The sequence below is a fragment of the Scomber scombrus genome, chromosome 12 (assembly GCF_963691925.1).
Source record: "Scomber scombrus chromosome 12, fScoSco1.1, whole genome shotgun sequence".
Lineage (NCBI taxonomy): Eukaryota > Metazoa > Chordata > Actinopteri > Scombriformes > Scombridae > Scomber > Scomber scombrus.
In genome coordinates this window covers 26,265,220-26,276,562 of record NC_084981.1, presented here as the reverse complement: position 1 = coordinate 26,276,562, position 11,343 = coordinate 26,265,220, and the positions used below count along the sequence as shown (strand labels likewise).

Genomic DNA, 11,343 nt, shown 5'->3' with positions numbered 1-11,343 from the left:
AGCTGCAATAGCGCTCAACTTTCCCTGGAGGCACAGTGATCCTCCCAAACAGGAAAAGTCTTTGAAACAGGTAGCGCCGCGTCTTCCTGAATACCAATTAGCTCTCTCCGACTCGCTCGGCTTTCCGCAGCTCATCCGAGTGAATCGTTTGACAACACAGGAGCCGTTTTTTTTTCTTTTTCTTCCACGGCTAGCTAATTCAGCACAATGCCCGCGAGGGAGGCAGACAAGGTGCACCTCGAGGGAGAATGTCACGAGTATTTGAGAAAGGTTAGAAAGAGAGAGGAGTGTGTTGTCATCATGCACGCCATTCATCATCAGTCTAATAACACACTGGCACAAATGACTTCTGTGGAAGAGTGTTTGGCTCTGTATAGATGTTCCCAATACAATATATATGTGTGTGTTTGTGTGTGTGTGTGAGTGTGTGCATGTTCCTTTTTGCATAAAGGCTGTCTTCTTCTAGAAAATGGCAGCTTTGCTCATTTATTCAAATGCTTTGAGTTCCTGTTACAATCAAAAATGGATGTTTGAGCTTCACTGTAAAGAATGATGTATGTAGTGTGACTGTCTGACATTCAAATGCTGTTTCCACGGACGGGTCAATGACATTTTAGTCAAATTTAAAGGGGTTAAAATGTGAAACTAAATGTATGAATAACTTGCACACATTCTTTTTTGTGGACCCAGCATCAAATTTCTGCTTTTAATTCATTTTGAGAGAATATATTAGAGGATTATGGTAAAGATGTCTAAGTGGTGTAACCATAAAAACTTTGTACCAAATAATTCAACTTGCTTAAAAACACTAAATTCTCAATAAAACACCATATCAACTAGTTTGGCATGATCTTACATTATAACTTTTTATATTAAATAAAGGTAATGGAATACAATTGTTCTAAATATTACATTTAATCTGGGTAACCATGGAGATCAGGAACCATTTACATTATTTTAAATGAAGTAATTATTAGTATAAGTCCACTTAAATACACTGTAGGTGGATAAAATATGTAATATGTATCATTCTTTTGTGGTTACACCATTTGACATTTTCAGGAGCATTCAGTCTTACTTTTGGTTAAAAAATGGTGCAGATGTCATTTCAAATGACATAAAACCAACAAAAATACAAAATGTACATTTTAACAAACCTGATGCTGCTTTTAAAACTGTTTTTAAAGATATTTTTGAATTGCTCATCTTGCCAACCCTTATTTATTACTGACCCATATACCTACAGGTTTGAGCGTGATTTGTGATATCAGTGCCAGTGAGCAGCTTATTTAGCATTTAACAGTCCAGATGTGGAAACTTTAACCTCCAGTGCACTGAAATAGAGAACTGGAAGAAACAGTAGATGTCATTACAAGAATCTCTGATGAGAAAATTGAACTTTATTAGTGGAAAATAACATTTCAGACGCAAATAATTATTGAAAGCAGAGTATTTTTAATTATCTTTTCCTGACAAATAAATGACTCCTCTCCACAAAAACAACAGCAATGGCTCCAACTACTTAAAAACTTATGCTTGTTGCATGAATAGTAAAGGTTTTATATCTGAGTTTAGTCCAAAGCCTCTGATTTTGACACCAAAGACTGTGATTTGTGTTCTGTCTCCTATAAAAAAAAAGGTCAGCATTTCATTACTACCCAACCTTTTCCAACCTGGAAAGAGGTTCAGAGTCATTGAACAGGAGTCAGATGCAGGAAGTGGTCCATCTGAACTGGTTTTAAAGTACAATGTGTTGCTCTGAATGGGTCAGTGGTAGCATCTCCGGCCATTCATGCTGTTGCACTCAGCTGCTCACATGGAAAGTGACAGAAATACTTGTGTGAAGAATGAACAAAGACGACTAAAGAGAGAAGTCGGCCAATCACTGTGTGAAGTGGATGTGAATGTAGAAATGGTCCTGCACTGCAAAGCCACTCTTTAATCTGACCTGAGAAAGGTGCGGGGGGGGGGGGGGAACGGGGGTTTCCGAAGCGTCCGACAACCATGTTTGAAGAGGTATAACAGAAGCTTTATTATCTCCTCTCCATATACGACACCTGTTAGCTTGAGACTGAAGTTTCATCTTCTGAAAAGAGCCAGCACCCTTTAAATTAAAATTACCTTTGTATCAAAATGTTTAGGGACAAAATCAAGTGTTTTTTAGTATCTTAATCCTTTCAATGTGTAGGGGACAAAGTTTGGAACAGCCTATCAGATGGCAGAGATTATTAGAGTTTTTAAAGACACGTTCCACTAAAGATAAAAAAAGTAGCACATCAACAATTTCCAAGTCAAGCAGGACAGAAAAGTAACATTTGACTTGTTTATTTGGCTCAGATCACAATAGAAAAACAACCTTCTGGAGAGTCTTTTCATATTTTTATTTGGAACATACTCACACTGGATTTTTTCAGGGTTTAGCACTCAACTGAGAATCCCACAGTTAAAGTGCAACCTCTTTTTACAATTCAGGTTTTAAAAGCAGTTGTAAAAATACAAATAAAAGTTTCCTTTAACGCACTGGAGAGAAGAAAGCTGTGGGAATGTACTTAGTATTTCAGTAAATGTACGATCTGAGTGCTGAGGAGTGTGTGTGTGTGTGTGTGTGTGTGTGTGTGTGTGTGTGTGTGTGTGTGTGTGTGTGTGTGTGTTTATTTGTCTAGTTTTTGTTGCCTAAACCTGAATTAAAGCCCTCTTGGTGTGTCTTTAACCTGCTGATGGAAGTGCCAGATCAGCAAAATGACCTGTGTGGATTACATATAATAGTTTACTGGCTTTATGTGGCCAATATACTCATGAATGATTAATGACGTAGCTGACAACAGAGAATAACTTGAGTTCAGTAGTTGTAATTTGCAGCAGCGTGCAGTTGGGAGCAATAAGGAAGCCCAGGTTGGACACCACTGTGACTCCAGTCTTATTATGACACAGGTGCTACTTCGTGGTACACTTCATAACTGTAGTGAATGACAACACAACAGGACAGACTGAGAGTGGGAGGGCAAACAAGAAGAACAGGAACATTTGACACCAGGATTGTTTGTATAACCTGAGTAATACAAACAAGTTTTACTAGCTGGTGGGTTTTCCAAATTTTGCAAGGACAAAGTAAACTAGAGGCTACCGTGCAATCTTTGTTGTTATCCTTCTAACCCACTGCAACATGCATATAGTGCATGCATAGTTATGGATTTAAGCTTTATGTTTTTTATTTAGCCATGTATCTGCTGCTCCCTTTGTACAGGGACAATCTGTCTCACACCATTTGCACTACTTTCTTCATATATATTCAATATTGCAAATGCCTTGTTGCCTTTAATGTACGTACTTGAAGCTTTACAGCTGTTTGTTTTAATGTGTTTTACTTTTTAGTTGCACTATTTTTGTTGTTGTTGTTGTTATTTATTTTATTGTTGTCTACCTCACTGTGGGTTTGAGAGAAACATAATTTCAATCCTCTATATGTAGCAGAAGTGACAATAAAGGAGACTTTGAACTATGAACTATACATTTTTTATGCTGTGTGGATTTGTGGGTGACATATCATTACCACATTACAGAAAAGGTAACTCTCTCTTATTTCTTAGAGAAAACACACACTCCTTCGGTGTATAAAAAAAGATGAAAAAAGGGGCATTCACCACATTTTCACAGTGGGGTGGCAAACATGACTCCTTTAATAATGTAGGTCAAATATTTACTGGAAGCAGAAATAAACAGAATAAGCTGCAGGCTTCCACAGCAACCCTGAACCACTGCAACATGCATAAGGTTATGGATTTAAGCTTTAATTCATTTATTATTATTTGTGTTTTTTATTCAGCCAACAATACATTTTTTACGCTGTATGGATTTGTGGATGACGTATCATTACCACATAAAAGAAAAAGGTATTTCTTTCATCACAAATGAAAAATTAGAGAGAAAACACACTTATTCAGTGCTTAAAAAAAGATGAAAAGGGGGGGGGGGGCAAATAACTCATGCATGTGAGAGAACACGTCGGTAAGAAGATAATAACGACAGCTCTCGAGGTCCATTTCGAGGGCCAATCTTTGTTCCTCAAATCAAACATAAAAAAGGCAATTCTCTGTGTTAATGAGCTCAATCACTCTTCCTAAAAGCTTCAATAATTCATTTGCTCCCAGATCGTCAGACATTTATAATGAATAACATCCACAGTGAATTATTTACACAGTCATTCTTCGTGGCACAACTTACAGACTGACACTGTAGTCACCCAGTGTATCTGATGGGCTGTGAGTGAGTGTGAATTTCATGCTGACATTTGTCTTCATAATGGGCTCACAGCTAAGAAGTAGTAGTGTCATCCTATGTGAAGGAGATGAAGAAGAAAGAAAGGAAAACTACAAAGGCTAATTGTAGAGGTTGGCGTGTACTACCAGCTCCCCCATCAGCACAAAACAGGGACATGCAAAAATGGAAATAAGAAAAAAAAGAAAAAAATTTAATATGAGAAATCTGAACAACTTCTGTAAAATGGTCATTTGCGTGTCGCCTGCAAAGATCAACATGTACAAATATAAAATGTAATCATACATCCACCACTGCTGAGCCAAAAGTTCATATTACATCACAGACTGAAGTCAATGTTTTGAAATGGGAGTTTGCGAAACACTGATGATCCACTGACTCCAATCTTGGCTGCAGACCATGATATTAGCCAATTTCTGTAAACTTTGCCCCCATGAGCTGAGTCAATAAATTCACCTGTCACAGCTTTCTGCCTTCACTTCTGGGTCAGAAACATTTGAATTCAGTGGTCATGGCATTAAGGGGAACACTGATTTGGCTGTGCTCACTAGCAGGTAATCTGGTGTTTTTTTAATCTAAAGAGTGTATAAGAAAAAAAAGCTGGATATTATATATGCATGTGTTTTTTGTTGTTGTTGCTTGCAGTATTATCTTCCCCTGCAGCTTCAGATGAAACAGAGCTCCAGGATTGCAGCTCGAAAGCTCAGCTGCTGGATCGTCTATCAGCTGATCTCAAGGTATACTATCATGTAAATATATATATATATATTATATACAGCATGTATATACAGTACATCCAACCAAACAGGCTACTATAGCATGTTAAGTAATGCATTATGCCTTATTGGGTTTTTTTTAATCATCAAAGCAGTTCGATATTTTTCATTTCTGTCATTTTAAGGTTTGTTTTTCACTCAATCTCATACTGTCAGAGGAAAAAAAACAAAGAGTGCTTTTTCTAATATGAACCAACAGGTGGTGGTAGAGTGTGGTGAAATCCCACCATCTGACTGGACTCCACAGCGGACAGCCGCACTACTGCTCTCCACGAGGAATCTGGCTGATACTCTGCACAAACACCAGCTGACCGGTAGGAGGATGAACCATCACTTTACATTGAAAGCACATTGGAAGGATATCTTTAAATAGTCAGTATGAACAGGAGGAATGATTACAGAGAGGAAAAACTCTTTCACTGTTCATATGGACAGCTGACAAAATTATGAACTTATTCATGTAACAGAACATATTTATGTATTTATGGTTTATGTCATCTGTTGTAATTCTAAGAGATGTATGTGGGTGTGTTGAATCATACAAGCCTAATATCCTCAGGATGTGTTCAGCTAGAAAATCAAAGCAATACTAATCAGGAAACTTGCTCAGAAATCTTCCAAAATTCCTGATCAGGACATAAAAACTGTACGTGATAACTTGCATAAAAGAGATATGACAGCTGATATTATTCAAATATTCAATTAAAGGTTATTCTGGACTGTACTTAACTTGTATTTTTATACTAATGATGGAAATATGTCTAAGTGCATATTAATTAAGATTAAAGTGCAATGCTTTTCAAACAGTGAGTCCTCACGGAGAGCAGAAGGATGCATCAAATTGATCCTATTTGTCAAGGCACTTTAAGTCTAACACTGAATGAACTCCGTCTAATTAAGACAAAATGTCATGGTCTAATTTCTACACACGGACTCTTGAAAGTTGTAATTGCCAAAAAGGGCTTTTCATGTAAGCCTGAAATAAAAAATAAAAATATTATAAATATATAAATCTGGTTTTTCACTGATTGGGGTAGAGCTCAGGCATGAAGGATACATCATAGGGCTGCAGATGAAGAGTTGAAGTAATACAAATGTTTTATGATCCTTATTTATTAAATAATCTTTGATATATACAGAATGCCAAGGTGCTGAGCCCAAGCAATGCCCTGAAGCCGAAGTTCCCGACAATGGAGGGTTGGCATGTGTCACAGTGGCCAACAAGCGCTACTGCAAACCTATGTGCAACCATGTAAGTGGTACATGTGATTTTATAATAGGACTGAAACTTATGATTAAATGTCAGATAACAGTGAAAAATGCCAATCATAATTCCCCACAGTCCAAGTTGATGTGTTTAACCCTCCTGTTGTCTTCGAGTCAAGGAAGGAAGGGATTAAGACGGGAGGAAGGATGGAAGGGAGGAAGAAGGAAGGAAGGGAGGGAGGGAGGGAAGGAGGAAGGGAGGAAGAAGGGAGGAAAGGAGGAAGGAAGGACGGAGGAAGGAAGGAAGGTAGGAGGGAGGGAGGAAAGAAGGAAGGAGGGAGGGAGAAGGAAAAGAGGAAGGGAGGAAGGAAGGAAAGAAGGACAGAGGAAAGAAGGATGGGAGGAAGGTAGGAGGGAGGGAGAAAGGAAAAGAGGAAGGGAGGAAGGAAGGAAAGAAGGACAGAGGAAAGAAGGAAGGGAGGAAGGAAAGAAGGAAGGGAGGAAGGAGGAAAGAAAGAGAGAAGGAGGGAGGGAGGGAGGAAGGAAGGACAGAAGGAAGGAAGAAAGGGGGATGGAGGAAGGAAAGAAGGAAAGAGAGGAAGGAAAGAGAGAACAGTGGAGGGAGGAAGGAAGGACAGACGGAAGGAAGGAAGGGAGGAAAGAAGAAACAGTCAAAACAGACGGAGTCAATTTAACCTGGGAGGACGACACGAAGGTTAAAAGAGTTGTCATGTCCGACATAACAGTCAAAATCCCCAAATATTCAGTGTACAATTATATAAAATGGAGAAAAGCAGCAATTTTTCACATTTCGGAAGCTGGAACCAGCATTTTTTTGGCATTTCTGCTTTAAAGAAAATACTTAAACAATCAATAAATGATCAAAATAGTTGCAGATTAATTGCTGCAGCTGTTTTTTTCTATTTTAATAAAAACATGTAATAACTACAAGAACATTTTAAAGACAGTTCTGTGCATAAAAGGGCAAAAAAAGTAACGTAATGTGTGTCTTCTTTCACAGGGTTATGACTTTGGTTTCCTCAGGCGCAGTCGTTTATACGATCAATGCAGCGAGCAGACAAGATTTAAATGGAATAGTCAATACGTAGGAGGAAGCAAGTTGGCTGTTTGCAATGGTAAGGCTTTACTTTATTAACTATCTTAACCCTCCTGTTGTCCTCGAGTCAAGGAAGGAAAGGAGGGAAGAAGGAAGGAAGGAAGAAAGGAAGGAAAGGAGGAAGAAGGAAGGAAGGGAGGAATAAGTTAGGAAGGAAGGAAGGAAGGAAGGGAGGAATAAGGAAGGAAGGGAGGAAGGAAAGGAGGAAGAAGGAAGGGAGGAGAGGAAAGAAGCGAGGAAGGACAGGAAGGAAGGAAGGGAGGAAGGGATGAAGGAAGGAAAGGAGGGAGGGAGGAAGGAAGGAAGGAAGGAAGGAAAGGAGGAAGGAAGGAAGGAAGGAAGGAAGGAAGAAGGAAAGGAAGGAAAGGAAGGGAGGAAAGGAAAGAAGGGAGGAAGGAAGGAAGGAAGGGAGGAAGGAAGGAAGGAAGGAAGGAAGGAAGAAGGAAGGAAAGGAAGGAAAGGAAGGGAGGAAAGGAAAGAAGGGAGGAAGGAAGGAAGGAAGGAAGGAAGGGAAGAAAGGAAAGAATGGAGGAAGGACAGGAAGGACGGAAGGGATGAAGGAAGGAAGGGAGGAAGAAGGAAGGAAGGAGAGGAGGAAGGAAGGAAGGAAGGAAGAAGGAAATAAAAGGAGGGAAGGAAGGGAGGAAGGAAATGAAGGAAGGAAGAACTGAGGAAATAAGGATCTTTCCTTAGGAGGGTAGGTAGGAGGGAGGGAGGAAAGAAGGAAGAAGGGAGGGAGGGAGGGAGAAAGGAAGGGAGGAAGGAATGAAGAAGGACAGAGGAAAGAAGGAAGGGAAGAAGGAAGGAAGGAAAGGAAGGAAGGAAGGAAGGAAGGAGGGAAGGAAATAAGGAGGGAGGGGGGAAGGAAATAAGGAGGGAGGGGGGAAGGAAAGAAGGAGGGAGGGAGGGAGGGAGGAAAGAAGGAGCAGTCAGAACAGACGGGGTCAATTTGACCCGGGAGGACGACAGGACGGTTAAGAGTTGCATCCCATAACATTCAAGTTTCTTCAGATATGCCTTCTGCTTTCTTCAGGGCAGAACTTTATGTAGGAAGTTAAATTGTGATCTCAACGTGACTTTCTGGTCTCACCTTTTCTAGAAGCGTCTATTCGAGTTGCAGGAGCGGAGACGGCATATTTCCCAAAGGACTGCCTCACATCTAAGGAGAGCAGCCTTCCGGAGAACAGCATCGTGACAGATTTCATCGCTGAGCTGAAGAAAGAAGGCGTTCAGGGAGAGCCGCAATTTTCCTGTTTTGTATGCGGACGATCGTGATGTAGAAAACTGCACGATGTTGTGAAAGTCTCTCTAAGGTGCACTGAGAAATTAAGCTTTGTGTCGTCCTCCCGGGTCAAATTGACCCCGTCTGTTTTGACTGTTCCTTCTGTCCATCCTTCCTCCCTTCCGTCCTTCTTTCCTCCCTCCCTCCTTCTCTCTTCTTTCCTCCCCCCTACCTTCCTTCCTTCTTTCTTTCCTCCGACCTTCCTTCCTCCCTTCTTTCCTTTCTTCCCTTCCTTCCTTCTTTCCTTTCTTCCCTTCCTTCCATCCTTCCTCCCTCCCTTCCTTATTCCTTCCTCCCTTCCTTCCCTGTCCTTCTTTCCTCCCTCCCCACTTCTTTCCTTTCTTCCCTTCCTTACTTCCTCCCTTCTTTCTTTTCTTCCCTTCCTCCCTCCCTTCCTTATTCCTTCCTCCCTTCCTTCCCTCTTTCCTACTTTCCTCCCTCCCTCCTACCTTCCTTCCTTCTTTCCTTTCCTCCCTCCCTCCTTTCCTTCCTTCCTGCCTCATTCCTTCCTCCCTTCCTTCTTCTACCCTTCCTTCCTTCTTTGACTCGAGGACAACAGGAGGGTTAAGCTTTGCAAGTATCTGAAAACATGCAAAGTTAAATTTCAGTATTAAGTGGTTCAACCTGAGTAGTTTCCTTTGTTGGAGTTTTTTTTGCACACTCAGTGTCGATGCATGCAGTTTTTCCATTTTTCCACCTGTTAGGTAAAGTCAGCAGTGCCTTTTATGAGTGTTACCCTGTCCTACAGCTATTGTAGTCTCACTTTCTTTACTTTACTTTTTATTACTGCATATAACAATTTGGCCTGAGGGTGGCGCCAAAGGAAAGGCCATTATAAGAGAATCAATACCAAGTGTTTCCTGTAGAAAAAGTGCAGATTTTAATTGTTTAAAAAATACCTGATATTATAATTTAATCTCCACTTGGCTTGTTTGGATGTAAGGAAGTGAGCCCTAGCATTAAAATGACTCAACCCCCCACAAAATATAATGCCACATAAAACAGTAGAAGATGCATGTCGACTGTGTGATACGCACACACATATAACTTAATCATCTGTGCCCTGGAGGTGAAACCCGATCCATACTTTAGCCCTGGAGGAGCTCAGCGCACTCATTAAAACCACAGATGATTTAACAGTTGTATGTAACTCCTGCAGAACGTTATTAAACCGATATCACAGAAGCTTGTGTGAAGTGTAATGAATCTGCGCATCAATCCAAATCTTTGCCATTTTGAGTTTGTAGGTTGCTGGCTTGGAGGCTGTTGTTATTTCACATAGCGATGGAAAATGCTAACATGCAGATAGCTGAAAGCGAGGAGAACTAAGACTGAAATAGTCAACCAATGTCACACTAACATTTAATAGAGCAAAGTTACAAAGTTAGAGGGCACTGCAGTGGATACATAAAGTAATTAGTAAATTGTAAATTGGGTATTTCGTCTTCAAACAATACTAAATTCAAAAGAAGCTCTGTCATCACTCTAGGGAATTATCTATAGTCCTGTCTTTGGTGGGAAAACACAAAAGCACAAACACAAATAAGCTGTGTTGTAACCATAGACTGTATATAAAATGGACGTAACATCCGTGACGTCACCCATTGGTTTGTGGACTGCTGCTTGGAAGCGAATAGTTTCGGATCTGGGCAGCGCCATCTTGAAAATTTTCCGAAGCATGCCGGGTAAAAACAAAAAACACGGATTCTACTTATATGGGCATCAGGAGGAGCATGAGGCGCCCTCCTGAACCTGTGAACCAATCAACCTGTCAATCACGACGTAGCCACGCCCTAATGCATACCCTGCTTTATCGTCACATATAAAATCAGGGAGGCCAAAATATCACAAATGAACATCATACTGCATTGAAGAAGGCTTTAAACTAGCGATTGAGACCATAAACACATTTTGAAAACGTTTACTGAGGTTATAAATCAAGTGAGAAGTTGGTGAATTCTCCATTGACTTGTATAGAGACGGAAGTCCTTTTGACACCAAAACGGTCGCCCCCTGGTGGCCTTTTGATAGAATGCAGTTTTAAGTTACTTCCACGTTGGCCTCATTTCAGAGGACCAGAACTCCCCGCCTGGTTTTTGGTGGGAAAACACAAAAGCTGTGTTGTAACTATTAAATGCCATGAAAAAGAAACTTCTAACATTACAGCATTACCTTCTGAGAAAAGTAATTTAGTAGAGTACATTTTTTGCAGCTGTTTATTGGACTAAAGTGGTTTCTCAAACATATGCCTACATACAAGTTATAAAACTACACACAGGATTTTCAAACACATACTTACAACACTTACAACATGGCAACAGGTTCTTGTTACCCAGGCACAAATTGCATGTTACTTTAATTTTCATTCAGCATTATTTCCTCCCACAAAATTCAAAATAATGTGAATATTTCCATGAAGTGAATGCTGTCCCTTCGGCCATCTCGGTGCAAATTTGTGGCAGATTTTCTTTTCATGTGGTAAAAAGGTATAACTACAGGAATAGTTGGTTAAAAAATTGTAACGGATTACCTTTTTAAAAACGTAACTAAGCAAATGAGTACTTAAATTGCAAACTTAATACGTTATTCGTTACATCAAGAAAGTAATCCAAGTACTCTAACACAGAAGTAACATGTTACCCCCAACACTGTAAATAAAGCTGTAGAAGTGCTATAATGGCAACAGT

At 40.1% G+C, this 11,343-nt stretch overlaps 1 protein-coding gene and 1 long non-coding RNA gene across 2 annotated transcripts; one reads left to right on the top strand and one right to left on the bottom strand.

Moving 5' to 3' along the window:
• Positions 1-4,738: 4,738 nt before the first annotated feature.
• Positions 4,739-9,841, top strand: si:ch1073-126c3.2 (uncharacterized protein LOC555816 homolog). Its single transcript, XM_062429918.1, has 6 exons — positions 4,739-4,829; positions 4,921-5,012; positions 5,251-5,365; positions 6,191-6,303; positions 7,279-7,393; positions 8,474-9,841. The coding sequence occupies exons 1-6, from the start codon at positions 4,787-4,789 to the stop codon at positions 8,647-8,649; spliced, it is 654 nt and encodes a 217-aa protein (XP_062285902.1). The 5' UTR covers positions 4,739-4,786; the 3' UTR covers positions 8,650-9,841.
• On the bottom strand, positions 8,811-10,320 carry LOC133991493 (uncharacterized). The gene is made up of 2 exons (XR_009927005.1): positions 9,012-10,320; positions 8,811-8,909 (listed from the first exon to the last, which is right to left on the bottom strand). It is a non-coding gene; the product is annotated as an uncharacterized LOC133991493 (long non-coding RNA).
• Positions 10,321-11,343: the final 1,023 nt, after the last annotated feature.